This window comes from Drosophila bipectinata, chromosome 3L, assembly GCF_030179905.1.
Source record: "Drosophila bipectinata strain 14024-0381.07 chromosome 3L, DbipHiC1v2, whole genome shotgun sequence".
Lineage (NCBI taxonomy): Eukaryota > Metazoa > Arthropoda > Insecta > Diptera > Drosophilidae > Drosophila > Drosophila bipectinata.
Window position 1 is genome coordinate 7,987,566 of NC_091738.1, and position 27,883 is coordinate 8,015,448.

At 45.0% G+C, this 27,883-nt stretch overlaps 6 protein-coding genes and 1 long non-coding RNA gene across 11 annotated transcripts; 5 read left to right on the forward strand and 2 right to left on the reverse strand.

Moving 5' to 3' along the window:
• Window positions 1-466: 466 nt before the first annotated feature.
• On the forward strand, window positions 467-7,396 carry mop (tyrosine-protein phosphatase non-receptor type protein myopic). Its single transcript, XM_017254024.3, has 9 exons — window positions 467-683; window positions 1,303-2,052; window positions 2,111-4,933; window positions 4,994-6,025; window positions 6,088-6,216; window positions 6,277-6,458; window positions 6,515-6,702; window positions 6,767-6,886; window positions 6,945-7,396. The coding sequence occupies exons 1-9, from the start codon at window positions 600-602 to the stop codon at window positions 7,055-7,057; spliced, it is 5,421 nt and encodes a 1,806-aa protein (XP_017109513.2). The 5' UTR covers window positions 467-599; the 3' UTR covers window positions 7,058-7,396.
• A 30-nt stretch (window positions 7,397-7,426) lies between these two features.
• Window positions 7,427-9,027, forward strand: Mgat4b (alpha-1,3-mannosyl-glycoprotein 4-beta-N-acetylglucosaminyltransferase b). Its single transcript, XM_043210251.2, has one exon. It carries the CDS (start codon window positions 7,454-7,456, stop codon window positions 8,990-8,992), a length of 1,539 nt encoding a protein of 512 aa, XP_043066186.2. The 5' UTR covers window positions 7,427-7,453; the 3' UTR covers window positions 8,993-9,027.
• A 1,213-nt stretch (window positions 9,028-10,240) lies between these two features.
• Window positions 10,241-14,459, reverse strand: Mgat4a (alpha-1,3-mannosyl-glycoprotein 4-beta-N-acetylglucosaminyltransferase a). The gene is made up of 4 exons (XM_043214036.2): window positions 14,090-14,459; window positions 13,513-13,580; window positions 13,339-13,427; window positions 10,241-13,062 (listed from the first exon to the last, which is right to left on the reverse strand). Exon 4 carries the CDS (start codon window positions 12,884-12,886, stop codon window positions 11,123-11,125), a length of 1,764 nt encoding a protein of 587 aa, XP_043069971.1. The 5' UTR covers window positions 12,887-13,062; window positions 13,339-13,427; window positions 13,513-13,580; window positions 14,090-14,459; the 3' UTR covers window positions 10,241-11,122.
• A 424-nt stretch (window positions 14,460-14,883) lies between these two features.
• On the forward strand, window positions 14,884-16,026 carry Tsen34 (tRNA splicing endonuclease subunit 34). Its single transcript, XM_017253990.3, has 5 exons — window positions 14,884-15,002; window positions 15,060-15,146; window positions 15,215-15,475; window positions 15,532-15,639; window positions 15,704-16,026. Exons 1-5 carry the CDS (start codon window positions 14,954-14,956, stop codon window positions 16,024-16,026), a joined length of 828 nt encoding a protein of 275 aa, XP_017109479.2. The 5' UTR covers window positions 14,884-14,953.
• Window positions 15,137-17,712, reverse strand: LOC138926223 (uncharacterized). 2 transcript variants are annotated; one of them, XR_011442623.1, is made up of 3 exons: window positions 17,594-17,712; window positions 15,221-16,770; window positions 15,137-15,151 (listed from the first exon to the last, which is right to left on the reverse strand). It is a non-coding gene; the product is annotated as an uncharacterized lncRNA (long non-coding RNA). The 2 variants fall into 2 exon arrangements; XR_011442624.1 differs by having other exon boundaries at window positions 17,514-17,637.
• A 1,089-nt stretch (window positions 17,713-18,801) lies between these two features.
• Window positions 18,802-26,287, forward strand: Trl (Trithorax-like). 4 transcript variants are annotated; one of them, XM_017253983.3, is made up of 6 exons: window positions 18,802-18,993; window positions 21,735-22,200; window positions 22,261-22,584; window positions 22,674-22,811; window positions 24,257-24,744; window positions 26,197-26,287. In XM_017253983.3, the coding sequence occupies exons 1-6, from the start codon at window positions 18,802-18,804 to the stop codon at window positions 26,257-26,259; spliced, it is 1,671 nt and encodes a 556-aa protein (XP_017109472.1). In that variant the 3' UTR covers window positions 26,260-26,287. The 4 variants fall into 4 exon arrangements, 3 of the variants coding, with proteins under 3 accessions (XP_017109472.1, XP_017109474.2, XP_017109473.2); XR_001773784.3 differs by lacking the exon at window positions 26,197-26,287 and having other exon boundaries at window positions 22,674-23,467; window positions 24,257-24,374; XM_017253985.3 differs by lacking the exon at window positions 26,197-26,287 and having other exon boundaries at window positions 24,257-25,723.
• On the forward strand, window positions 26,275-27,871 carry LOC108133894 (sericin-2). Its single transcript, XM_017253987.2, has one exon. The coding sequence runs from the start codon at window positions 26,275-26,277 to the stop codon at window positions 27,187-27,189; it is 915 nt and encodes a 304-aa protein (XP_017109476.2). The 3' UTR covers window positions 27,190-27,871.
• The last annotated feature ends 12 nt before the right edge of the window (window positions 27,872-27,883 follow it).

A 27,883-nucleotide genomic window follows, 5' to 3' on the forward strand; every position in this document is an offset into this window, starting at 1 on the left:
AAGATTTTTTGTCAAAATTTCTTGAGGGTCCCCTTCGAAAATCGTAAAAATGCATGGATAGACAATATGGCCCACAGCGAAGCCCATATCTTTGCCAATATTCATCCGATTCTCAAACGGCATACCTTAAACGATTTGTGGCTCAATTCTTTACCAATCTGCATCAAAATCTAGAAACAAATATTTTTTAAGATTTTTTGTCAAAATTCCTGGAGGACCCTCCCTGGAGGTCCCCTTCGAAAATCGTAAAAATGCATGGATAGACAATATGGCCCACAGCGAAGCCCATATCTTTGCCAATATTTATCTGATTCTTAAACGGCATACCTTGAACGATTTGTTTCATTTTTTAAAACGAAAATAGTTAACATTTTTAAAATTCTGTTACTTTTCGACTATATCTTCTGGATGCAAAGTATCGATGCCATACGAGTACTTTCCAGAAACTGCACTGAGGCATTTTCAGTGCAGTCAGAAACGGTCACACTGAGAGCAATTATTTTTACTTGTAGCCGACTTTTGTTTTGTTTTAATTAAATTGATTGCCAGCCAATTGCTCAAATTTAAGTCGACAAAAGCGGAAGGAGGGCAGACACACGATGGAGGCGGTGCCGCGCTTGCATATGCTTTGGTTCGCCCTAAAATCGAGTCCCGAAGGCACCTCGTTTGCGGCTTTGAAAAAGGTAACTTAGAGCGGTGGGGCGATCGAAAAAAAAAAAAAAGTTAAGAGAGTGCTGGGGGGAAAATAAAAACAAAACAATCTGGGGGGGCCAATTAGTTAACCCAATTTATCGGACAACTAAGAATATGCGTCGCTATATGCAGAGTTCCTTGTGCTGCAGTGCCTCCGTTTTTCGTTAGGGGGAGGAGGCTCCGTTCCTTCACTTTTTGAAGCTCTCTTTGTCTGGCGCTGAGTCATCGTCATCTGATTAACAGGCCAGAATACCAGCCATTTAACAAACAAAAAGCCATAAACAAATATAAACCTACCTTTATTATATGAGATATATGAGAAATCCATTGGATATTAAATTAAACCAAAGATTGTTGCAGAGAAAAAGGTCAATGAAAGTATAAGATTATGGTCTTGTGATTAGGTTGTTTTATAATTTTAGTTTTAGGATCTTATCTATTCTGTATTCTGTACGTTTTTCTAATAAATTGGTTATAACACGAATACCAGCCTATTATCCATTCATTATCTTCCAAACAATAGCGTTATTCTATCATTATTTCACATGATGGGCTTAGAATTAGTCATAAAAGTTGTCCCATTCACTTCTAACAATGGCATACTTCCAGTACATTGCTGAATTCTACCATGAGGACCCCGAGGCCTACTCCAAGGAAGTCCACGCCCTGGAGACGCTGCGCAATCAGGCCATGCGCACGACCAAGGATGGAGCTCCGGTGATGAAGCGCTATTACTGCCAGCTCCACGCCCTCCAGAATCGGTTTCCCCAGCTGGCGGACCGCGCTATATTCACCTTCACCTGGAAGGACCTTTACCACAGTGCCGTGCACGAGGTGTCCGACCTGCGATTCGAAAGGGCAGCCGTGTTGTTTAACATCGCTGCCTCACACACCCAATCCGGGGCTTCGGTGACCCGCGGGGATGTTGATGGCATGAAGATGGCCTGCACCCACTTCCAGGCCGCAGCCTGGGCTTATGGCGAGTTGCGAGAGCGCTATGCGAATGTCAATAGTGGTGGGGACTTTATGACCCAAGAGCTTCTGGTCTTTCAGCAACAGGTGTGCTTCGCCCAGGCTCAGGAGTGCATACTGGAGAAGTCGCTGATTGACAATAGAAAGCCCCATGTTGTTGCAAAGGTGACGGCCCAGATTGTAGTCTATTACGGAGCAGCTCTGGCCGCACTACTCACCGGCGGCGATGAGGGTCCCGTAGCCCAGGTCATCGACAGTTCCGTATACAAGTTGTGGAAGAAGTACGTCCGCTTCAAAATCAACTACTTGAACTGCATCCTCTACCTGTACCAAGGCCAGCATGCCGAGGAGAAGCGCCAGATGGGCGAAAGGGTGACCCTCTACCAGGTAAGTGAATGCTTCTTTACTTACTATAATCTTTCTTTAATGATAAACATGATTACAGGCCTCTTGGGACAAGCTGGAGGAGGCTCGCAAGGAGTCCAAGGGTCTGCCCGACCAGCGGGAGATCAACGAATCCCTCAGTTTCACCGCCGATGTCGTGGAGGCCAAGCGGAAGAATGCCAAAAACGAGAACGAGTTCATCTACCACGAGGCAGTGCCTGAACTGTCCACGATTGCTGCAGTTCAGGGCGCCAACTTGGTGAACGGAATCGGCTTCCAGGTGACAGATGAGGAGCATGCCGGACCGGATATCTTTGCAAGACTGGTGCCGATGAAAGCCCACGAGGCCAGCTCTCTTTACAGCGAAGAAAAGGCCAAGGTTCTGCGGAAATATGGAGCTCTGCTAGAAGAGAAGGATACCCAGCTGGAGGCCTACATGAGCTCCCTAACGCTCGACAATCTGAACATCAACGAGGAGCAGGCCAACAAGCTGCCGCAGGGCATCGTGGATCGATGTGCCGCCTTGAATGCCAACAAAACGGCGATAAGTGACCTGGTGGAGGCCATGTCGCAGCTAGCCGAGATTACCGCCGATGTGGAGACCAATCTCAACGAGCTGTCGCAGATGCTGGAGGCCGAAAACCAGGCGGAGAGGGAGTTCCAAACGGCCAGTGGAGTACAGCGTACTCCAAACGCCCACATAACCGAATTGTCGCGAGAATTCCAGAAGTACAGTGAAGCCCACGCTCGGGCAGGGGAATCTAACAACACGCTAAGGAAGGCAATGAGCCTGCATGTGAATAACTTGAAGATCCTGGCCAGACCGTTGCCCGAAATCCAGCAACTGATGCCCAAGCTAAGTTCCGAGCTGAACACCACCGAGATCTTCAGGGACGTGAAGCTCATCCTCAACAAGGTCAACGAAATGAAGGCCCAACGGGCCCAGTTCCATGCGGACTTGAGAATCGCCATCAATGAGGACGACATCACCGGAAAGGTGATTGCCCACGGGGGTCAGGAGGGTCTGCAGGCGCTCTTCGCCACCGAACTGGCAAAGCACGACAAGATCACCCAGCTGCTGGACCAAAACATGCTGGCCCAGGCCAATATTCTGCAAGCTCTCACCGAAAACTACGCCAAGGCGGCACCGGTGCTCAAGACACTCCAGGATGTGAAGCAGAAGCGGGAGCACTTCTACAGCTCCCTGGCTGCCTCCTATGATGTCTATGAGGATCTGCTGGCCAAGTCCGCCAAGGGCTTGGAGTTCTACAAGAAGCTGGCCGGCAACGTCCAGAAACTGTTGACCCGTTTCCGTTCGGCCAGGGATGTGCAGTCCGAGGAGCGGCAGCAAAGGATGCAGAGCGTCAAGGCGGCCACCCCAGTGGTGGCTAGTAGACCGGCCCAGGAAGCAGCTCCGCCCACGCCCACCACTGTTAGTAGCACGCCCAAGCTGAGGGACTACCTGAAGGCCAAGGCAGCCATGGCAGACATTGCCAATCCAGGGTTTGTTCCCACTGTCCGTCCTGTTCCCGTGGGCTCCGAGAATCCCACCCAGGCCGCCTGCTCCACCTATGCCACAGCTCCGCCCAACGAACCGCCACCACCCTACAGCCTCCAGCAACAGCAGTATTTCGATCCCAGCGCCGCGGGCTACACCAATCCCATGTACCAGCAGCAGCAGCAAAATATTGCTCCGCCGGCCTACAAGGCCCAGCCGTCGCCCAACTCCCAGACCCTCCACGGGGCCATGGGGCAGCTGAGCATGCAGCCGGATGCCAGTACGGGAGGTTATAGCTACGGCTACCCAAGCGGAGCTGTTCCGCCACTGGCGTACGCTGCGCCTGGAGCAGCACCTGGAGCGCTGCCTGGATCGGCTCCGGCAGCTGTTGCTTCTTCGGCTGAGCAGGGTTTCAACTACCAGCAGCCCTTGTATGTGGCCACTTCAGTGAACGCCAACCCAAGTCCCAGCCATGGAGAGGTGCCCTCTTCTCTGCAGGCTCCCTATGTGGTGAATCAGGCATCGAATCCTTACCAGGCACCAGGCGGCTATCCTGGACAGAGTTATCAACAACCGGTGGCCTTTAACCAAGCATCTTCTGGCTATGGAACAGGAGCAGGACAGGCCCAGCAACCTCTGAGCTATGCTCCGAATCAGACCCAGGCTTCGGGGTATCCAGCACAGACTTCACAAGCCTCACAGCATCCACCAGCTGCGTATCCGCAATCCCAGACTCCCCAGCAGCCATCTGTCGGATATCCACAATCCCAGACTCCTCAGCAGCTGTCCACTGGATACCCAAGTCAATCTCAGCCTAGCTCAGCATATGCCCAGGCCGCTGGATACCCCCCAGTTCAGACATCGCAGCAACAGGCCGCCGGATACCCACAGTCCGCAACGCCCCAGCTACAACCCACTGGATACCCACAGGCCCCAACTCCGCAACAGCCCCTGGGATATGCCCAACCACCGGCTGGTTATGTTCCACAGCAACCCACGCTGTTTCCCTCGCAAGCTGTCCAGTCATCGCCTCAACCGACTGCAGGCCATCAATCCTCGCCAGCTGTTGCTGCTCCTGTTGCGTCTCCTGCCCCTGCTCCAGCACCCTCAGTTGCTCCAAGTCAAGCCTCCGTTCCCCCTCAAGTTCCTGCATCTTCGCAAGCTCCTTCGGCCACCTACATCAGCTACTCCAACCATCCAGGGTACAGCTTCAATCCGCAGACCGGAAACTACGAGTACAGCAGCGGATACCAGCAAGACAACAGTACCCTGAAGGGTGCCCAAGGATCCCAGGGCTACCAGTTCAGCCAGAGTGGCAAGCAACAAGCAGTGGGCACTACGGACTCGGAGAACGCCAATCGCAGTAATCCAGCAACAGGTTTCGATGTAAGTATACCTCTCATACAATTGGAGACTAGTTCACCAAGATTACCTCTTCCCCCACAGTCCCCCATCATCTCCCACACCAAGGCAAGTCTACCGGGCACGGACCCCACTTCCACCGGCGTGAATCCGGAGTCATCCAACTACTTCACAACTCAATATGGCTACCAAGGCAACGGCAGCGTCCAAAATCAGCAACAGCAGCAGGAACCACAGCACCAGCAGCCCAATCCCACGCATCAGGCGAAACCCACGGGATCCATTTACATTCAAAGTGGTGCCAGCAGCGTGGCCAACACCCAAACGACCACCAGTGGACCGCCCTACGCCTCCTCCACCAGCTCGACCACACCCCAGGTGCCGGAGGTGAAAGCTCAGCCTGTGGCGCCCAAGCCCACCAGCAATGTGGATTTGCTGAGCGACCTAGACATCGATTGCTCCGCCGCAGTGCCGCCTCCAATGCTGCCGCAGCCCGTGCTTCAGCCGCAGGTGGTGGTAGCAGCCACACCCACTCCCCCAGCGAGTCAGGTATCTGCGCCTGAAGCTGTTGTGGAATCGGTGTCCACCTCCCCGCAGGTACCTCCTCCAGCAGCAGCGGAGGAGAGCCCCTTAGCTGCAGTAACTGCTCCTGCGTCTGCACGGCGATCAAGCTTAGGCAACCTCTCCAACTGCTCGGATCTGAGCTCTCTGGAGAACTTTGACTGGGACTCTGTTTCCCTCACACATTCCGCTACCGAGAAGCAGACCAAACCTGCAGCATCTGCCAGCAATGGCACTTTCAGCAACTTTTCATTCCAAACCGAAACATTCACGGACGAGAAGACGACAAAGTATTTCCAAAAGGAGGTGGAGAGCTATGAGAAGCTCCTGGAGAACCTCCACGTCAAGATGCTAAATGGTACGACCCAGTTGGGGGCCAAGTGGCAGGAGTTGCAGAAGATACTGGACAAGGAGGCCAGCACCAATAAGCGATCCACAACCATCGCCAAACTGTTTCCCGAGAAGAATCGTTCCCTCGACTGTCTGCCCTACGATCATGCTAGGGTCAAGTTGGATAAGCAGACCGATGACTACATCAATGCTGCCTATATGAAGGTGAACTTTGAAGACTAAAATTAATAATTTTATGATCTTAAAGAATGATATTCCTCCAACAGAACCTGAGTGTTGGATGCCCCAACTTCATTGTGGCTCAGACCCCGCAGGCCAACACCATCAATGATTTTTGGTCCATGATCTGGTCGGAGAAGTCGCGTTCTGTGGTGTGTTTGCATACCACCAATGAGGTAGGTTGGAATGGGTTTTAAATCCTTAATTGTAATCCAAAATATTATATATTCTTTCAGTTATTTGATCCCTACTGGCCTCAGGACCTGGACCAACCCACACACTACGATGACTTCACGGTGACCTGTGTGAAGATTCAGCAACTAAGCCATTGCACCGAGTATCAGCTCAAGTTGTCCATGCATGGAGCCGATGCTGTGCTGGACTTGTCTCTGCTGCAGCTTAAAAAGTGGACCAAGGGGTAGGCCAACCTCTCTTAATAGAAAATATAAAGCTTTATCATGATTTAATATTCAGATCCCCCGCTCAACTGTTGGGAGTGGCTGAGAATGCTTTGGACACCCATCGGGAGCGTTGCCGGGCAGCTAATACCCCGAACTCGCCGCTCATCATGAATTGCCTGACGGGTTCGGAGCGCTCGGAACTAGTGGTCATTGGAGTATGCGCCATCATAGCCACCCAGAGCAAGCAGCCTATTTTGATAAGTAAGAACTATCAAAGTTTCAAGGAGGAGGTTTCTAACATCCTATATTTTTCCTACTCTTTCAGATGTCGTGGATGTTTGGTCTCGCATTTCCTCACAGCGTCAGAACTCCCTTCGAGATGCCGGCATCCTGGAGCAGTCCATGCAGATTGTCCTAAGCAATGCCCACAACGTGCTAAACAAACGTAAAAAAAAAACTGATTAATTCCAATAAAATAAACTATAACCTGTTCATCCATCTAGGTGGCATTATGACCTCATATCAGATGAAGATGGCGCCCCAGGTGACCGCCAAGGAGCAGCAGGAGACCAAGGATCCGCTCAACGAATTGGATGCACTCTGGAAGCTTAAATAAACGACTGACAAGCTATACCACACATTTAATAATCAAATCGAGTATTTAAACAAAAAAATATTTATAAAGAAAGGACATTGTTGGAAACAATTTAAAACGAGGGAAGAGAAAGTAGGGAAAGTATTTGAGGGAATTTCGAAATCATTTTGTAATCTATATTCTCTATATTGTATTGTAATCGTCTCTATCAACTGTTATATGGAATGTATTTCGAACGAATCGTGATGTTAATGGGATATTTTCAGAGTTTCAAAACTATACTGATATAATATTATATATAAATCCAGAACGGGATACTGTCAAACATTTATAAAACAATAAAATACGTTGAAAATCTAAGCAGTCAGTTTGTAATATCAGTCAAAAAATATTGAAGCTCCTTTTTTGAAAACCATCATGAACGTGATCCAGATTCGTTGGAAAGCCTGCGGGGCTGTTGCTTTAATGTACTTGGGGATGGTTCTAGTGTTCCTTATTTTGGATCACATGGGAATCCAACCCATAGAGCCAGCCCAACCCAAGTTATCCGAAGAAAGTCCAAGAAACCCCCTAAGAAGGACCTCTCAGAACCCCAACTGGTTCTCAAGAGATATGATAGCTAATCCGGAGACAAGACCCCGTTACAAATACAGCCATGGTAGGCAAGGTGTCAAGTACGTGATTGGAGTCCCAACTGTGGCTAGACCCAGGCGGCACTATGTGCTCAAGATGGTGAAAGGTCTGATCCAAAACATGTCTTCCAAGCAGCAGAATGATAGCCTCATTGTGATCTTTGTGGGTGAGACCAACCTAACCTTTGTCGAGGCCCTGGTGGGTTTACTGGAGTACAGTCATCCACTACATATGCAGGCGGGTCTCGTAGATGTGATTGCCCCGCCTGTGGAGTACTATCCGGACTTCTTAAGCCTCAAGATCACGTTGCAGGATGACCCGGAAAGGTCGCACTGGAGGGCCAAGCAGAATCTGGACTACATGTTCCTGATGTCCTATGCGCGCCGGAAGGGAGCCTTCTACCTGCAGCTGGAAGACGACGTGGTGGCCAATGACGGATTTCTGGAATACATCCAGAGGTTTGCCGCCTTGCACAGCCACTTCCAGCTCGCCAATCAGCCCGACTGGATTGTGATGAGCTTCTGCGACCTGGGATTCATCGGAAAACTATTTCCCGCCGCGGGGGTTAGGTCCTTTGTGTCCTATGTCCAGTTGTTCTACAACGACCAGCCCATCGACTGGCTGCTGCACAGCTTCGTGGCCCTTCAGAGCTGCCGTTGGGAGAGTATTTCCGGTCCGAAATGCCAGGAGGAGCTCGAGCTGAGATTCATCCGATCCTCGCAGTCCCAGTTCCAGCACATGGGCCAGGTGTCCTCGCTGCCGCAGAAGGTTCAGAAACGAAAGGACAAGTGCTTCAATCGGGATATTGGAAAGCAACGAATGCCCCACCTGCGGCAGCCCTTCAACCTGGTCTCCTCGCACCGGAAAAGACTTCTCCGCCAGCACAAGGACTTGGAACCTGGCGAAACCTTTATCTGGATGTACTTGCCCCAGAGGTCAAAGATGTTGCACCAACTGATGCAGGAGAAGTACAGTGGACATCAGATTCGTATCCGGAATGGCAAAGATAGTGACAGGACTCTGCCGGAGTTGGAAGTGGAGGTGGTGGAGGGGATTCCCATCCTAAAGAAGAATAGTTCGGACACCAAGGGATGTGGTTTTCTTCTCAGTTACTCCATGTCGGATAAGCCAGGGTCCTTCAGCTATATGCTTTACTACATTAGAGAGGAATACGAGGGACTTACTTGGTTCCGAAACTTCTTTTGGGACTCGGGAAGGTCTTCGGGTTGTGAATCATGGATGTTTCAGAATTTTAAGAATTTTTATTTATTTATAATTTGTTTAATATTTTTTTCATCAAAACTCTTAAGGTGTTTTTTCTAAAATTTTCAATAAAATGATATATTTATACCCTTGCAGATCGGCTATATAGTATCTGAATGATCGGAATAGCTATAACTTTGGTGTTATTAGAGTTAGAGAGTTGGGACTTCTTTTGGATTTTGCTTTTGACAAAATAATGCGTCATACCAAATTTCATAGGAATCGGGCGACTATATGTATCCTATAGCTGCCATATAACTGAAACATCGAAAATGGTATTTAATATTTGGAAAAATAATAACTTTGGTATTATTGGAGATATTAGCTTGGAAATTTTTTTAAATTTTTTATTCTAAGAATTAGGTTTTATAATAAAATTCTCATAAGGACCGGCCATATATCTCTAATATTTGCAATATTTATCTGATATTATTATACTACATCCAGTATATCAACTTCGAAGTTAGCTTTCCTTTCTTGTTTTAAAACACCTCTGCATGCTTCAAATAAAAACACAATATTTCGTTTTCAAATATTTGAATTATTTATTAAACTTATACACACATTAAACGCAATACTTGATCTTTTTTGATTTCGATTAAGCTTTAAGATGTCCCAACGCCTTATGAATATTGTAAAAATAATTCGTGTTCCTTGGGTCGGAGAGCGAGGGGGGGTTGGATGGGAAGCCTATATGCATATATGCCAGCTAGTTATTTTAAAAATTCAGTTTCGCTTTAAAAACTATTATTGTTGCTTGCTAATATTTGTATTAATTTATATTTTTTGGCAAAAACGAGTGTTTTGTGGAGAGAGAGCGTGTGCTGTAAATTATTGTTGCAAACATGACACAGGGGATATATAAAAAAATATATATATTCATATATTGTATATACCATATATATATATACCATGTATATGCAGTAGTAAGTATATGCAAAAACATTTCTTTTAATTTGTTCATTTTGTCGAAAGCAGTCTACAATTTGTTTGAATATATTTATTATACAGAGGCATATTGAAATTAAATAAGAAAAGATGTACATATTTAAAGAACCAAAGCTAAAAATATATATATTCATATATGCCTATATGCCACTGTATATTACAATTCTCGTTACTCAACAGGAACCAAGTTTTAAGGTCTTTTATATTATTATTATTATTTCTATAAAAAAATTTGGCGTTTCCAATTAGTTAAACCAATTATTAATCTGGTTAGTTGTATACTAAGACTTTTGTTTGGAATTTCGTTTTTTTCTCAGATAATTATCTTATACATTTTAGTTAATTCGTTTTTTTTTTAACTATATTTTTTATGCAAAAATTATTAACAAATCACAGTAAATAAGCAACAATGCTAAAAAATCGTGTCAATATTATATTAGTTATGGCTTTGTGTTCAACGAGTTGGCTTTATATAACGGTTTAAACTTTAAAGCATAATTTAAAATAAATACAAATTAATTTATTAATAAAAATTTAATTTAACATTTCAGCAAATTAATATTCTTGAGAATTGTGAGATTAAATTCAGCAAGTTTGGATGAGAGACAAGTTGGAATGTTTTTGTTCGGCTGGCCAATAAAAATAAGGATAACACTTAGAACTAAAAAAAAAAATAAGATTTAATAATATTCTAATACATAAAGAGACTCAATTACATAATGGGGAGAAAAGCCGCTTCAGTTACACAACAACACACACCTTGACCTACTTGGAAGGGGCACTTGTAGTTCATAAAGTCCATAAGGACATACGCAGGAATACTATGAGAGCATGGGTTTTCAATAAGTCGTTTAGCATCCTGCAAGCCAATAATATTGTCCAGGAGTTAAAGAAAACCCTAACAAATTGGTTCTGGGGCGGAAGGAGGAGGACATCTGACAATACCATTAGCTTGCAGTAGCCCACAAGTCATATCGAGTCATTCGAGGACTTTTTACTTACAACTAGGACAGTGAGGAGAGTTACATTCTGGGAGATTATATACACACTGAGATAATATGGAGGGTAAAAGCATCCTTCAAAAAATATACACACAGATTTACAGACATTAGGATCGAGAGAAGTATTCGAGATTGTTAGCAAGATCCCTAACAGCTTTAGACGAATGGGATTAGTGGGTAGGGGACTAAGGGGCTCTTCCTAATCCTCCAAATCTTGACGCTCCCGGTGGCGATGCAATAATCAGCTGCCCGCCACGAACTTCGGTTTGGCCGCATTCGCCTCGGACTTGGGATCAGTGCCCCATTCCTGCAACTCGATCTCGCTGAGGAGGGCCCAGTTCTCGCTGTCGCTGTGGACATGCAGGCGCAGCTCCTTGATGGCACCGATCTTAGCGTCCAGCTGGCCCTCGGCCACACCCATGGTGTCGAACGCGCCCACAACCAGATAGCCATCCGTGGTGGTGTTGTAGTTACTCCAAACAGAAGAGTTCTCGCTCAGTGTATCCGCCGGCAGCAGTTCCACCGTGGTGTTGTAGAACCTGTCCGACGGGTGCTCCGAATTCCCGCTCCGGAACAGATAGCGCCGCAGTTGCGTGGGTCGCTCGAATATGATTTGCACCAGATCCCCCGGCTGGGGCAGCAATCCCCAGAAGTAGGATTCGCCCCGGTAAGCTCGTTTCAGGACGTAGTTCTTGTACGGAGCTATGTTGGACTTGACCAGAGCTGGCGGATTATGGGTATGGGCGTAATACTGGGGAACCTTGCTGCCAAACTGCTTGTCTTTCAGCTTTTGAACCTTTCCCTTCAGGGAGGAGCTAGTGCCAATGTGCTGAAACAGAGACTTCCGGAAGTGCTGCCAGTACTTTGCCTTCTCCTGGTTGCAGTGCTTCTGGTCCTTGTCGGTGCGACAGACCTTCGACTCTATGAAGTAGGTGAGCAGCCAGTCCACGGGCTTGTCGTTGTAGAACATCTGGAAGTAGGTGATCAAGTAGGGCAGCTCCGCGCTCTTGAACATCTTCCCGATGAAGCCCAGCTGGCAAAAGTCCAAAACAAACCAGGCGGGCTGATCGGGCTTCGTTAAGGCGCTCTTGATCAGGGCGAATTTCTTCATGGTGGTTATAAACTGCCTCTTGGTGAGGATATCATCCTCCAGCTGGACGTAGAAGGTGCCCTTGGAGTGGGCATAGGCCATAAGGTAGGCAAAGTCGAGATTCTGCTTGCTGCGCCACTTCACCCGCTCGAGAGGATCGTTCAGAGTGATGCGAAGCCGTTCAAAGTTGGGATAGTAACTGGGTGCCGGCGCTATAATATCAATCAGTCCATTCTCCACTTGCTGCTCGAAGCTGGTCTCGATTTTCCGAGCTATCAGCTGCACAGCTTCCGGATCTGTCTCGCCAATGTAGACAATTATGAGGGTTTCGTTTTGCTCCTCCTCGTTCATGTTTTCGATTAGATTGTGCAGCGTCCCGAGGAGATAGGATTGCTTCTCCCTCCGCACAGTAGGAACTCCCAGGACAATGCTGACGTCCGTTCGCCCCTTGCTTTGCAAGTAGGCGGGGCGCAAGGAGCCTGCATCGTCGAGGAGATGCGGCAGGAAATGGTAGGCGTTCGGCAGGCGAATGTTCTGGTTCCTAGCCAGAGACCCATTCGCACCACCAGCTCGGCTGATGTGGGAGGCGTTCCTCAGGAGCGTCCTTGCCTCCGGACTGAGGCCATCCAATAGATTAACCACCTGCAGGGGTGGTGGCGGCGGAGCACTGGCCGTTATCGTTGTATTTGCCGTTTGGAGCTGGCCAAGGTATTGGGAGAGGAGAGCCACGTCCTCCTGCCGAGCACGGTACATGGACTCCAGGTACTGCAGCCGCATGTGACACTCGGCCAGGCGTTGTGTCAGCGACTGTTCGGTGGATAACTCGGGTGCCATCACCATTAGAATCACTATGCAGGGTGCCAGCACCAGGGCCGTCACAATCAGCATGCAGTTCCGCTGCCTTATCTTGAACATATTTTCCGATGCGATGCGGTTGGTGGCTTATTAAATTAATTAATATAACTATTTGCCCCGGGGCTGCGTGGCTTCCGCTTCTAGTTTACCTTTCGGCTTTGGTTCTTGCTTGTTGTGCTGGCGCCGTTCCCTTGGGTCGGCTGTCATCCTCATTCCTCCTATGACTAATGCAGGCGCTGCAATAAAAAGAAACTATTTTGTAGATGCACTCGAAAAAATAATACTGCACTTTATATAACATATGGTATATGATTTCTTAAATAATTAGGCCTTGGATCGAATGGAATTCTCGAATCATTCACACTCTAGTTATGGTAATGGTTTTTCTTAATCGTCAATTATTATTTCGTGTGTGGTGGGCGCTCTTTAAGGGGGGGTGGCCACTATGCGACTGAAGGTCGCAACGTTTAACGGTTCTTTGTAGCTCGGCTGGCATGCCTTGCCTTCCTTACCCGAGTGGGATTAACGACGTCGGTGGAGGTGGTGGTCGCAGCCAAAGTGATGACGATGCCGGCAGCTGTCGCAATTCTCGCCACATGACCTGGCCATGGGTATGGAATAATAATAATGGTTATATACTGCGCACTCGAGACGCTGTCAGGCAAGTCAGTCTGACTTGAACTTACATGGCCAAGAGCCCAGGAACCTTTGTTCTGCTCCTCCTCGCCGCCTGCGTTCGATTCGATCGGTGGGTCTGAAAAAAAGGAGGCACTTTTTTTTAGGCATGTGGTTTATGGTTTGAGGCAGAGTGGGGGATTATTAATTCCCAGTGCATGTGGGGTTAGGCCAGTAGGGCTAGTCACTCCCCCTGGTGATAGCCAAGTCCCTAATCGTGACAAGCTCATGAAATGAGTATATCCCAGGAGGCAAGGGTAATTATAAAAGGAATATTTAGTAGATTTTTTTAAATCTATATAATGCTAGTTTCCCTTGAGTACAGGGTATCATATATTCGTCATAATTGAAGACCAATGTGTGAACAATAACAATAGGTGTATATTCCCATCTTCGCACTACGTTTAGCATACGCTGGCCAAAAGTAAACAATAAACAGAAAGATAAATAGGAAAATAAACAACACCAAAAAAATTCGCACCCACCCACCCACGTCCACACCCACACCACACCACACCATCGCATCGCATCGCCCAGCACGCAAGGGAGAAGGGCAAATGTTCCCCATTGTAACCTAATACTACTCACAATTAATTAATACTCAAATATATGTATTAACAAGCACTAAATAGGAACAGATTTATTTTAGCTATTTATTTTATCCATCTATGTATATTTTGTACACTGGGTGTTGTCGTTGTCTTCTTCTTGCCCGTGCCCTTTTTTGCCGTTGCCGTTGCCCGATTCTTAGCCATACGCTTTTTCGAACGCGCTTTTTGTTGCCTGCACTTTCTTTCACATTGTTGCGTGTGGTGCCCGTGGCGTTATGTAAATTATGTGTAATTTGTTGCAGCACCGCGATTGTTTAATGTTATATACAGCTGGGAATTGGCGAGCAAAAACAACAGGCAGCAACAACAAACGGTCTGCAGTGTGACCAGTGGTGGTTAAACGACAATACATTTAATAGAGATGGAACTTTGTCTGAAATAACATTGACTTAACAGTAAGAAGACTTAACAGCGATCCGATTTTTCGACGAAAATTCAAGTTTTAAAGCTAGGTTCTTCAAATTTGGTTCTTTTTGGAACTTAAATTCTTCAAATTTAAATTTTATTATAAGACTATGTTTACTTTCTATGAAAAATTTTAATTTTCGTCGAAAAATCAGCTTTCCGGCCCATTGTGCATTCTGTTAACTAAGCCACCGGCATTCAGATTTAAAAGGAAGACTTTTCTTTATTGTATTTTTAATTCTTTCAAAATTTAAAAAAATAAAAAAATAGTAGATAAATGATGTCCTCAATTTTATTTCTTTAAAATAAAACATTTTTAATTTCATCAAAAAAGGCTAGATTAATTTCTTTTGATTTTTCTTATAGCTAGAAACGGCAACACTGAAAACAACAGGTCTCTCTGCGGCAACAATAGAAAATAATTATCTTTTTAAAAATGTATTTAACTCTTCTAAATGGCACCGGTTATGTTTTCAACGTGGATGGTATAAAAATAACTATTAAATAAGCTGATCCAAAACCTAAACCCGCTCTATCCTAAGATTACATGGAGCTGCGAACAAAACATCGAATAATGGGTGCTCCTGTGGGCACCGCAAACACCAAGGGCTGGAGCCCCAATCAGTCCAGTGAGCTGTTTTCATGACAATTATTCTTTATAAGGAAGAACCATAAAGAAAGAACTCCTCCATTTCAGATTTACCTGTAGAGCTGACGAAATTCGAAACCCAGTTGGTGTTGGATGAGCACATAGCCAAACTGGTGGATAAATCTGAGGCTTTGAAAGTTGCTCCTACGCCAGATGAAGCAGTGGAATGGAAGGCACAGTTTGACTCCCGTATTGCTGGCCAATCGGAGACTCTAAAAGCGGAAAAACTACGGGAGACTGAACGCTATATGGATAAAATCCTGGCGGGGAAGCGCAACAAGTTGGTAAAGCAGGGGCAACTGGATAAAGGTTAGTCATATGGTATGGCAGTTGATTATAGGTCTTATTATTAATCCATATTTTAGCTGCTGCCCTTAGAAGTGAAGATGTCCTCAATGAAATGGCCCAAAACTTTAAGTTCGATCCTCAAAACGCTCTGGTGGAAGTGCCATGTGAGCATCTGTGCAGGCATTGTATGTTCTAGAGAACCCCATTTACCCCATAAGGATAAATTATTCCCTTCTTGATATTTGCCAGCTGGAAAAATTATTAGCCATCCCCTCGTGGACACCAGCTCATTGAAATATCGAATTTTTAAGGATCTGTGGAAGCGAGGAAAGTTCGTGACTTCTGGGGATGCCTTTGGAGCAGATTTTCTTGTCTATCCTGGAGATCCTCTCATCTACCATGCCTCGCACATTGTCATTATCCAGGAGACACCGATTATCAAGCCACTGGACCTGGTGGCCAAGGTTCGTCTCTCGGTGATAGTCAACAAGAGCTGTGTGTTTGCCTATGAGGGCGACGATGGCGCGGGAATCCATTACCAAACTGTGACTTGGTGCAATCCCAGCAAGTGAGATAAACCTAGGCAGGTAAAATTATATTTTTATTTAGGTTACATTTTTCTAATTTCTTAAATTTATTTTAAAGTCGGATTTCTCAGAGATGTCTCTGACTTGTGAGGCAACCCAAGAGTAGCTTTTGTTTTGGCGCCGATTGGGGACTTTATTTGTATTATTTTAAGAGGGAAATTGGATACAATAACAGAGACCTCAGCGCCATCGCCGCTTCTGCTCCCGCTCTGCTTTCCCCACTCTCTGTGGCCTCTCAGTGGGAGCAGGAGGAGGAGCAGCAGCAGCAGCAGCTTGGTTGTGCCTCCCACTTGCGGTTGGAATTGTACCCAGTACACATGTTCAAGTCGGTTTATTTTGTATCCACGGCATCCACCATGAGGTGATGGTTCCAGTTTTAATGCAGGGACAAACAACAAGTTTTGTTTAATTAATTAGTGACACTAAATGGTGTTATATATGTATTTCGAAGGCCCCCACTATCACGTTTTTTTAATTTATTTGAACTTTTTAATAGAAACCGCAACTGTGATATGGCCAAGGCATTCTATTAGTGCTTAAATTTAATAGTATACTAATTAAATAATATATTTATATTAAACCATTTCAATAGTCACGAATGGGAAGCTTTCACAAATTACGAAAATGATTCATTTTCATATCATTATCGAATTCCGTACAATTATAGCCCACTGTACTTTGTTTGCGCCAATTCCAGACATGGGAGTAGGAAGAGGGTTTCAGATTCTCCTGTTTCAAAAAATATTAATTTCATTTTGCATTTTCGGTATATAAAAAATTTAAATATTTACAGTATTATTTAAAAACCCCCCTTTAAATAATATAAACGCCGACTATGATTTCACGCCCCATGCCCCATGCCCTGGCCCCCCCCCACCCAACCATGTGTGCCAATGGCGACGTTGCCAGCTGTGATATACTGATTGGAACTATAGAGGGGGTCTTTCAAATTGAATTTCTCGTGGTCCAGTATCAAAACAGAGAAAATGTAGTCTTTAATTCGCATTGTTGCTCACTTTTACCACTTTTCTCAGAGCGTTGGGTATCTGTAACTCTCCCGGGATTTGATCTGCATAGGACAGATGAGAATAGGGTCAGGTGTTTTGTTGTGTCTCTGAGATGTGTCAAAAGTAACAGGTGATTGGCATTGGAAGAGGAGCGGAGAGGCAGAGAAAAGAGAATGTAGAATGGGAGTAGGGGGCGTAAGAGCGAGCCGGCTTTTCTCCCCAGCTTGTTGTTATTGTTTACAAGGATCTGTTGATATTTTGATCCGTATTGGCTCTGAATAAAAATGATATTCCAATTCGGAATAACTAACTTTTTAAAACTAGTTTTTAGATCAACTTTCTGTTGAAAAGACTTGAAATTTAAATACCCTGAAACCACATTATTCTTATCATTTAATTTAATCCAACCGCACTATTTTTTAGTGTCGGCGTGACCCGAAACTTTCTTATCACTATTCCACGTACAAAATCGGTCGCCAGGCAAACGAAGCACGTGTGTTTTAAATCGATGTTGGAGCTGAATATTTTTACTATTTAATATTTACCAGATTTTATAGTTTTGTTTACCATCTTCCGCATTTCAGACTTTTGTCTGTCTCTCCTCTCCGGCCTGAAAACACTCTTCCCCCTCTTAATATTAAATAAATCGCATCTGGCAATGCTGTTTAACAACTGTACTTTCGAGAGGCAGCTCACGAAACCACCACCACAACCACACCACCACCACCATGAAGACGACGACGACGTGAGCGCATGACCAGAAATATTTCTCCCGTATAGAGACAGAAAATTGGTGCGCTGGCAGCGGCAGCGCGTAATTCGATCGAAGCGATTTTGTGCTCAGCAGAGCTAAAACCCAGGTCTGCGTCTCATTTCGAGTTTTTCAACGTTGGCGAGCGGACAGCAGGAGAAAAATCAACAACCAAGAGACGGGAACAGTGAGGGAAATTACCCACGGCAGTGAATTTTCTTTGGCGCTCCGGTGAGAAGATAATTTCACACGAAAAAGTGCGCTCCGAGCGGGAAAAACAATAACAATATAAAAACCCAACAAGAGACCACATTAATAAAACGCACAAAATCGGAGAAATATTGGAATATTACTGTACGACACGACGACTGTACAAAATTTATAATTTTCAATATTGTGCGTTCAACGAGTCCGATTACGGCTGTATGTGTGTGTGGTGTGTGTGGGTCTGTCTGCTGTATAGTTTCTATCGGCCCCAGAGTGTTCATGTTCGTGATCAGTTGGTTGGCGTTCCGAAAAAAATGTGTATTTTTGTGGTTTGCGCGCTATTTTTGTGGGATTTCAAGCCCAGCAACAAATTTGAAACAGAATTTTTCGTCTGAAAAGTCTCGGGCCAACAACAAAATTCCTGCGAGCGCACACATGCGTTGTCTCGTTCTCGCGAGAGCAAACCAATATGGGAGAATGAGAGAGTGAGAGGGAGAGCACAATACTAACATACACTCTTTTGGTTTTTTTTTTTTTCAATTCTCTGTTTCAGTTTCGTGAGAAGCGGCGAGGAGCAAGAGGAAGCATTCAGTAGCAAAGAGAAGTAGGAGGACCAGGAGGCGGAGGAGGAGGAGCAGGAGGGGATTTGGAAAAAATCCCGATTTAAAGAGTTTATCCATTTGGACCAGGTGAAAAACAGCCGTCGTCGTGTTGGAGACAAACAGCAGCGAATTTAACACAGCTAGTAACGCTGGAGAGGAACAACAACTGCTGGACTTGGACGCGACTGCCCTAATGTCGCTGCCCATGAACTCGCTGTATTCCCTCACCTGGGGTGATTACGGCACCAGTCTCGTGTCGGCGATCCAGTTGTTGCGCTGCCATGGCGACCTCGTCGATTGCACGCTGGCCGCCGGCGGGCGTAGTTTTCCCGCCCACAAGATTGTCCTCTGTGCCGCGTCGCCGTTCCTACTGGACTTGCTGAAGGTGAGTAATGAGTCCATCTTATATAAGTTCCTTGGTTAGGAACACTACACCTGTACTGTCGAATACTATAAAATTTCTCTTAGTGTATAGTGACGTTTTTTGGAGCTCTGCTCCAAAACCTAACCTCAAACGTGGCGTACAGTTTGTAAACAGAGAAATCCAATCGCAGAAAATAGGTTAATGTGGAGCGCAGAGAAACTTGCATACATGTCCAACATCTCGGAGATTGGCGCTCCGCTCCAAAAGTTGCCTAGAGATTTCTGTACAAGTTTTCCACTGTCAATTGAGTTGAATGAGTTGCGCTTTCAACGTCGGTCCCCCCCTTTCGCCCATGCCCGCCCCCTAGCTGGCCCCCCTTTCTTATCAACTATTGGCTTTTTTGTCGACCGAAGAGTGATGAGCGAGAAAGACAGAGAGACCTGAGCGCAGAGAGTGATGGAGCGAGAGAACCAGTTGGCCCCCTTGGCTGGTTAGGGGGGCCGAGAAGGTGGTTGGGGGGGTCGGAAAGCTGCTGCGCCAACTTTCAGGCCGCATGTGTGTGTGTTAGAGCGAGCGCAAACGAGAGCGCCAAATAAGACTGTTGGACTGTTGGAGCTTTTTTTCGACGTGTGTGATAGTATGTGTTGTTGGGTGCACACGAGCGCGACCTCTTTTTTTTGCTGGCAGAACTGTACAGATGGAACTGGCTAAGGGCATTCTTCGGAATATGCCTTCGAAATATGAAATGCTTGACTTTGTATGCCCTTCCATCCACCAAGTAGCTATGTATCTAGTCTACTAAATCACATTCTATGTTTAAAAAACAACCTTAATTAATTCTGTACTAGATTTATCAAAGTTTAGCTGAAGCTCGCAGCTAATTAACACTTTTCACAACGTGTTTACCATAAAATATTCCTCGTGCCTCAAACAGACTTTGCCCTGTCTTTTTGACCTTTTTGCACTGCCACTGGCTGTAAGGTATTCGCGATACTGTACTTTACAACTCTGCCTTTCCATTTTGGACTTTACTTTTGGATACAATTACATATTTACATTTAATTTGGAGGAGGATGTGGAGGCTTTGGCTTTCCTGACCAGAGCACTGGAATGACCAAAACAGAGCAGCGTGGCCAGCGATATAAAAACACCTGATGGGACGCCGGCTGTAGCCTCTTCTCTCCTCTCCTCTCCTCTCCTCTCAGGCACTGAAAAAAGTAAACAGAGCGTAATTTTTAAAAACGCCGCTCAGAGTGGGGAAATGTGGGGGCAAAAAAAAAAAAAAAAATGAATGTTGAACTCTGCAAGAAGAGTCCAAAATGTACAAGATGTACTGATCTCGTTACACTCACACACGTACGCAGAACACATGGCGGTCGCTCTTAGTTGCTCCCGCTCCTGCTCCCGGTCCGTCCACCCCACCAACTACCTCCTCTCAGCCCCCCTAGTGGTACGGAATTCCACTTGGAACAAAAAAAATCGATGAGCGCGAGTTCAAAGAGCGCTCTGGGGGGTGGGTGACAGGGACGGCCGATGACATTGCACTATGGGGTTTTTGACCACTTTATGTGGCATTTAATCATTTTTTAAAAGTTCTCTGATTTAAAAAAAAATTAGTGGAAATGCATTAGCAAAACATCAAACTGTTATGTCTCATACTCAAAATATTAGGTTTTATATTAATTATCAGCTGTTGCATCCGAAATAAATGCCATTTTTATAAATGCACCTTAAGCTGAACTTTGGGAAACAAATTTCAACTTTGGGAAGAGTTTTGAAATAGAAGAAAAAGAAAGTTTTCAATGCGTCCAATAATTGTTGCCTCGAAGAAGACGAATTTAACGATTCCAGCTTTTTTTTTTTTAGATAATGTTGAGATATTATAGAAAATGAAATAAATGAATAGTAAGATTAATGCTACTCTATGAAGGAAGCTTTATTTTTCAACTTTTATATGCTTTTGTATGGAAAAACACTGAAATCCGGTATTTTAAACTGATTCCCAGGGAAAGCGTTATCCGATTTGGTTCAAAATTTCTATATCTTATTAAAATAGCAACAAATATCAGCTATATAAATTTCATTAATTTATCTTTACTTTTACTCGATCGTTCCTATGGGAGCTACAGGATATAGTTTCCTGATCCGAACGATTTTCATACTATATGTGCCTAGGATTAAATAATAACGATTGGTATTAATTAATGCCACAAAAACATGTCAAAAACCCCATAGTGCATTGTAGCAGAGACAGCGGCAGCAGGGGTAGCCGATGAGAGGGGTGGTTTTTGTTTCCCAGTTCAGTTTTTGGCTCTGAGCAGCGGCTAATTAAATATCCAGAGAGAAGAGGGTGAGAGGAGAGCCGGGCTGTGCTCTTTCTTGAGCTAGGTATGCTCTGTTTTCTTTTTTAGCATCTCCTCCGGAATCTCCTCCCAATCCTGCTGAAGAATGTGCAGAGCGGGAAAAGTAAAAGCCGGTTTCTAGTTGTGTGAGTGAGCGTAGTAGAGAGTTGTGGTATGTGCGAGAGGTTTCCATCTCCATCTCCGGCTTCTCCGCTCCGCTCCGCCTTCTGTTTTTGTTTTGTTTGGCCTTTACTGTTTTTTTTTTGTTTTTGTCTCACGGCCGGGCCGGACAAATGGCGCGCTTTGCCAAGAAATGAGAAATCCCAATAGACCCGCTCTATACAGATAGTCTTCTTATCAGTTGATAATATTTTTCCCAATTATATTAAATTTTATGCTTTTTCTTTTCTCGTTTTCCAGAACACCCCATGCAAGCACCCAGTAGTGATGTTGGCCGGCGTGAATGCCAACGATCTGGAGGCGTTGCTGGAGTTCGTCTACCGCGGTGAGGTGAGCGTTGACCATGCTCAGCTACCCTCACTGCTGCAGGCTGCCCAGTGTCTGAACATCCAGGGACTGGCGCCGCAGACGGTGACCAAGGACGACTACACCACGCACTCGATACAACTACAGCACATGATACCGCAACACCATGACCAGGACCAACTGATTGCCACGATTGCCACGGCCCCCCAGCAGACGGTGCACGCCCAGGTGGTGGAGGACATCCATCATCAGGGACAGATTCTACAGACGACCACCCAGACCAATGCAGCCGGACAACAGCAAACGATTGTGACCACAGATGCGGCTAAACACGACCAGGCAGTGATTCAGGCTTTCCTACCGGCACGCAAGCGCAAGCCACGTGTTAAGAAAATGTCACGTAAGTTTAAGAAAGCTTTCTGTTGGTTTATAATATTTATAATTTCCATTATCTACACAGCTACGGCTTCGAAAATCAGCAAAGTTGACGGAATGGATACGATTATGGGCACACCGACTTCTTCACACGGATCGGGACAGGTTCTGGGCGAGAACGGAGCCGAGGGACAACTACTGACATCCACACCGATCATCAAGAGCGAAGGACAAAAGGTAGAAACGATTGTGACCATGGACCCCAATAACATGATACCGGTAACGTCAGCCAATGCGGCAACTGGCGAGATAACAACGGCGCAAGGAAGCACAAGCTCTGGCGGCAATACGAGCGGCGTATCATCCACTCCGAAGGCCAAACGAACCAAACATCCGCCCGGAACAGAAAGTGAGTGATCTTACAACTTGGAACTTTGACTTAGTAGTTCTTTGCCAACCTTTCTTAAACTAATTCTTAAATGTAACTCACTTTTTTAGAGCCACGATCACGATCACAATCGGAACAACCTGCTACTTGCCCCATTTGTTATGCTGTCATTCGTCAATCCAGGAATCTGCGGCGCCATCTCGAGCTGCGGCACTTTGCCAAACCAGGCGTTAAAAAGGAGAAGAAAAGTAAGTCCGGTAACGATACTACACTAGACACCAGCGCAGAGATGAATACCACCGCTGAGGGCGACACTACAGTGAGCGAAACGGGAACTGGATCGCAATCGGGCACAACGCCAACGAGAGTAATATCCAATACACCGCAGGCGACTGGCGCCACGATTCTGACCCAAAACGTCCTCCCTCAGCAGCAACAGCAACTGCAACAACAGCAGCAGCAGCAACAGCAACAACAACACATGACACAAACAACATTAGCGGGTGGAGGACAGCAGACAACATACATCAAACACGAGGGAGGAAGCGGGGGCGGTTCTGGGCAGCAGCAGCAGCAACAGCAGCAGCAGGGCATGCAGAATGTCATACATATTGTGGGCGATCAGGTCTTTATGCCGCAGCAGCAACAGCCGCAATCGCAGTAGCTGCCACCTGCTGAGCTGAGCCGAGCCTTCAATCATTCCAACGCCACCAATCATCCAAACAAACAAACACACACACACATTTCCAAAACACACCTTCGTATACACACACCCAAAATATTTGTAAATAACAATCAAGCAAGCAAACAAACAAACAAACAAATTCCCCGTGATCTGATCGAATGATTTACGTGTTCATTACCTGTATCATTTTTTATAATTTTTTTCATAATTAATTGCTGCGTAAGTTTTTCATTTGCAAGAATTTAATTGAAATTTGTCGCTTTTTGCAAAATAACACTATATTATGCAGTATTTTCTTGCATATTGTACTACAGAGACATACAGAGAGAGAAAAAAAAAAACAAAACAATCGCTAAAATCTAATTCGCTAATATCCACGTTAATTAATACTCGACTTATTTACTTAAATAATCTAATTAGTGTCGCAAATAATTTTTGTAAAAATTAAATGTACAATTACTTCAATCGAGGATCGCAAATCGGTTTAAGTTTCTCTATTTAAACATTATATTACAAATTGTTTAATAAAATATTATATATTTTTTTATATAACAAAAAACAAAATTAATCCCTGCCTGTGGCAAGATGTTTAATTTATTGCAATTGGCTGTTTGTTAATTTCGTTTCTCTAAGTTGCAAGAAAATACTGTTGGTCGATTTTCCAAGCTACTAACAGCTTCCCTCATCTTTGCTCCTCAAAGTTGATGTTTCCCTAAAACTAGTTGCTCTTCCTAACAAGTAGATTTCTTTTCAAATATTTATTAACAAATTAACTCATTTAAAAAATTTTAAATTATTTTGTCTGTATTGTTTCCTCTAACATCCTTCCATCTCAACACAAACTCATACTTTCCCCACCTTTCAGTAGGCTTTAAAGGACGCGTTTTGGACAAACGATGTTGCTGTAGTGTCGTCCTCTTGCTCTGTACAATCTTTTCTATATCCTTCTTTAGTAATCCTCCTGAAAGTAGGCAACCTTTTTGATTGGAAATCCTTGCTTCCTTGCAGCACCCAGTGGTAAAAAAACTGGCAGCAGCACCAGCGGCTCTGGATCGGGCGGCAGCGGATTGAGCTCCAGCGGTGGAGTGCCCCAGGTGCAGGCCGTGCAATCGCTGCACACGTTGCAGGGTGTCCAGGTGAAGAAAGATCCCGATGGCCAGCAGCAACAGCAACAAGCCCAGCAACAGCAGCAACAACAACAGCAGGCCATAGCCACATCAGGACAAGTTCAGCAGCAACAGGTGCAGCAGGTTCAGCAAGTGCAGCAGCAACAGCAGCAGCAGCAGTTGCAACATCACCAAATCATAGACTCCTCTGGCAACATAACAACGGCAACGACGAGCGCCCAGGCAGCGGCTGCCGCCCAGCAACAGGCCGGTGGCCAGCAGCAACAGCTAGTGGCCCAGGCCGGTGATGGGAGCGAGAGTGGAGGACCGCTGTCCATTGCCCAGGTTCAGACCCTGCAGGGCCATCAGATCATAGGCAATTTAAATCAGGTGAATATGACTGATTTCCAGCAACAACAACAACAGCAACAGCAGCAACAACAGCAACAACAACAGCAGCAACAGCAGCAACAACCACCACAACAGCAACAACAGCAAACACAACCACAACAGACGCTCTGATTAGACGGACGAACATAGCTCCATTTTTTAATATTCTAATTAATTTTTAATTTTGCTAAACTGCTAAAACGGATGGCGTAGAAAAATTCTAAATTAATAATACAAGTCCAGCAGTGGATGGGAATCCTCCTTCCATCAACTGCGCCGACAATTTTTAGTTATTTACGATTTTGTTGTAAAATGTTGATTTCTTTCCTACAAACCTATTATTTGTAGTTGGCTCTGTTGTAGACTTAGGATTAAGTGCGCTATGGTTACTGGATTTTACAAGCATATATCTTAGTAATGAGTAGGTTGCCCCAATACCTTAAGTGCTAGAGGACTTCTAGTCAGACTCAAGCCCAGGATCAGTGAACATATTTTGATGAATTCTGGAAAGGTTTTCTTGCTCAGGGCCTTCTAACGATCGGCCACGAGCGATTGAACCTATCTAGTTTAATATTTACAATCTTAGTTATGTAAAGAAACCTTAAACCTGATCCAAGAGACTCGCTCAAAAGGGTTTCCAATCCAAATCTATATCTTTTTGCCCACCAACCTGCCCTCAAAACGACAAAAACCCAATCCTTGTGGTTTCCCGGCTTTTGCTTTCATATTTTTGATTTAAGAACTGTGCGCTCTAATTTTATTTTTAATTCAAAACCAATTATATATATATATACATGTATATTTGTTAATTTTAATAGTTGGAAATTTTTTCTAAAAGCTTAAGACCCTGCAGTGCATCTTCAGTTATCATGAATATATCATGGAATAATTATGTTTTATGATGATATATTCCATTTATCTGAAGTGCCAATTTATTGTTAGTCTTTTTAAATACTTAAATAAAATTTAATTTTATTTAAAAACAAAACAAAAAAAAAAATAAACCAAAAAATGTTTATACAAAATTTTCTTATGTATTTTATTTTATTTTCTAAATTTTCTGTTGGTGATGGATTATTTTTAATTAGATTTATTTGTTATTTGTTTTATATTAGAATAGTTGTATGGTTTTGGTTTCCCTAGCATGAATTCCCTGGACGATTGACGAGGACCAACTGGGACAGGATTGATGTGACTAACTGCACTTGAGATGGCACCATCCAAAGATCATCATAAACCCATTTGCAGCACTGCATATTTTTAAACACATTTTAAACACTATTTTTTGCGGCACAGTACCAGATCATTAACGAATCGTTTTTTTATCTTGTCTTCTCTCTTTCTCGCTGCCACGTTTAAAAACAAAAAAATATTAAAACTATGTGTGTAACAACATTCATTCCATTCCCCCCAAAATTCATTAATTTTCATCGAAAACAATCAACCGATCAGGGCAACAATAAGAACATTTTGGTAAAGAAGGTTTTCATTTTGAAAGGCGGTAATAATACGTAATGATGAGCCAACGATATGACCAGCGGCCCTGGAGGAGGAGGAGGAGGAGGGAGCGGGCAGCCGGCGCACCATCAGCAGCAGCAACATACCAACACCAGCAACAACAACAGTAGCAGCAGCAACATCAACAGCAACAACGGTGCAACAGCAACAGTGAGCAACAGCAGCAACAACAGTAGGAGCAACACACCGTCATCCGTTGGAACGGGAGCCACATCCACGCTCCAGCGTCGCATCCTGCGCGGCCATGCAGCGCAGACCACTAGCGGCGAGCGTGTCCTGCTCATCAACTACGTACCGCAGACGGGAACTGGATCGGGGGCAACTACCGCCACCACATCCACGTCCACCCAGAGCGGCACGTCCCAAATGCCCACCCGTAAGATACTCCAGGCCAGAGCCTCGGCAGCAGCAGCAGCAGCCGCAGCGGCAGCAGGGGGAGACGCCTCGCCACCCCCGGCCACACCGCCGGCCGTCTCGTTTGCTGGCCTCGGCTCCGAGGTGACCGTCACCCTGACACGCACCAATCAGCGTGCCAGCGTGACGAGTGTCACAGCCGCCGGTCATATTGTAAGGAATCAGCAAGCCACATATTCAGCCAACACAGCATCGTCGTCGACCAGCTCGACGGCGATCCATGAGCACATAGCGACGCCAACAACGCCACCGCCTCTGGTGTTCACCCATCATCCGCACCACCATCAGCAGCAATCGCAGCAACAGCACGAGTACCATCAGGATCACCAGCTGCTGGATCAGGAGCACATCATCATCGATCACCATCAGCAGTCGGAGGATGATCAGTTGATAGAGTACGATGATAGCGGTGGAATGGAGGAGCAGCATCATCAATTGCAACTGCAGGAGGAACTGCACGATCCACAGCAGCAGGATCATCATGACGTTGTCCAAGAGGTTTATCTCCAGTAAGCGAGATCTAGGATAGGCTTTTAGTGAAATAAGTTTTTAGCCATTTCATAAATAATTGAAAGGGGGGTTACCAATAGAAATCTTTGAAGCCTTGACTTGGCTTTTAAAATTTTCATTCGAATTTCATTCAAAAACTATATAAGTATTCTAATTCCATATTTTCGGGACCCATCACTTCAGATCATGTAGATAAAAATACGCATATTTAATCCGAAAAGTAAAACTAAACTAGGTCTCTAAGGATGATATTGTTTAGCCATGTATATACATTTTGGACAAGCTCTAAAGATTAAAACATTGAAGATAAAATTCAATAAACTAGTTAATAACATATACAGATTATTTTTGTACTATACAAGATATCCTTAAAATGTGAACTGCACTCTTATAGCTAACCATTGAAGATCCAAAAGTTATGGCCAGTGGCAGATCAAGTGGAATATCATCCCGAAATCGTAATCAAATGTAAAATATATCGACTTCAATTTAGAGAAACGAAATTTCGCACATAATGCATAAATATTAATGTATTTAAGAATTACATTCTGATTGTTTAAAAACTGTTGATGCGAAAAGGCCCCAGGAATTCAAATGGGGAATGCCCTATATCTCGTCTATAGGAAAACCATACACATGTAACCCAGGGTTTGGGGCCAAGGCAATAAAGCAAGCCGGTTTGTGTACTGAAATTAAA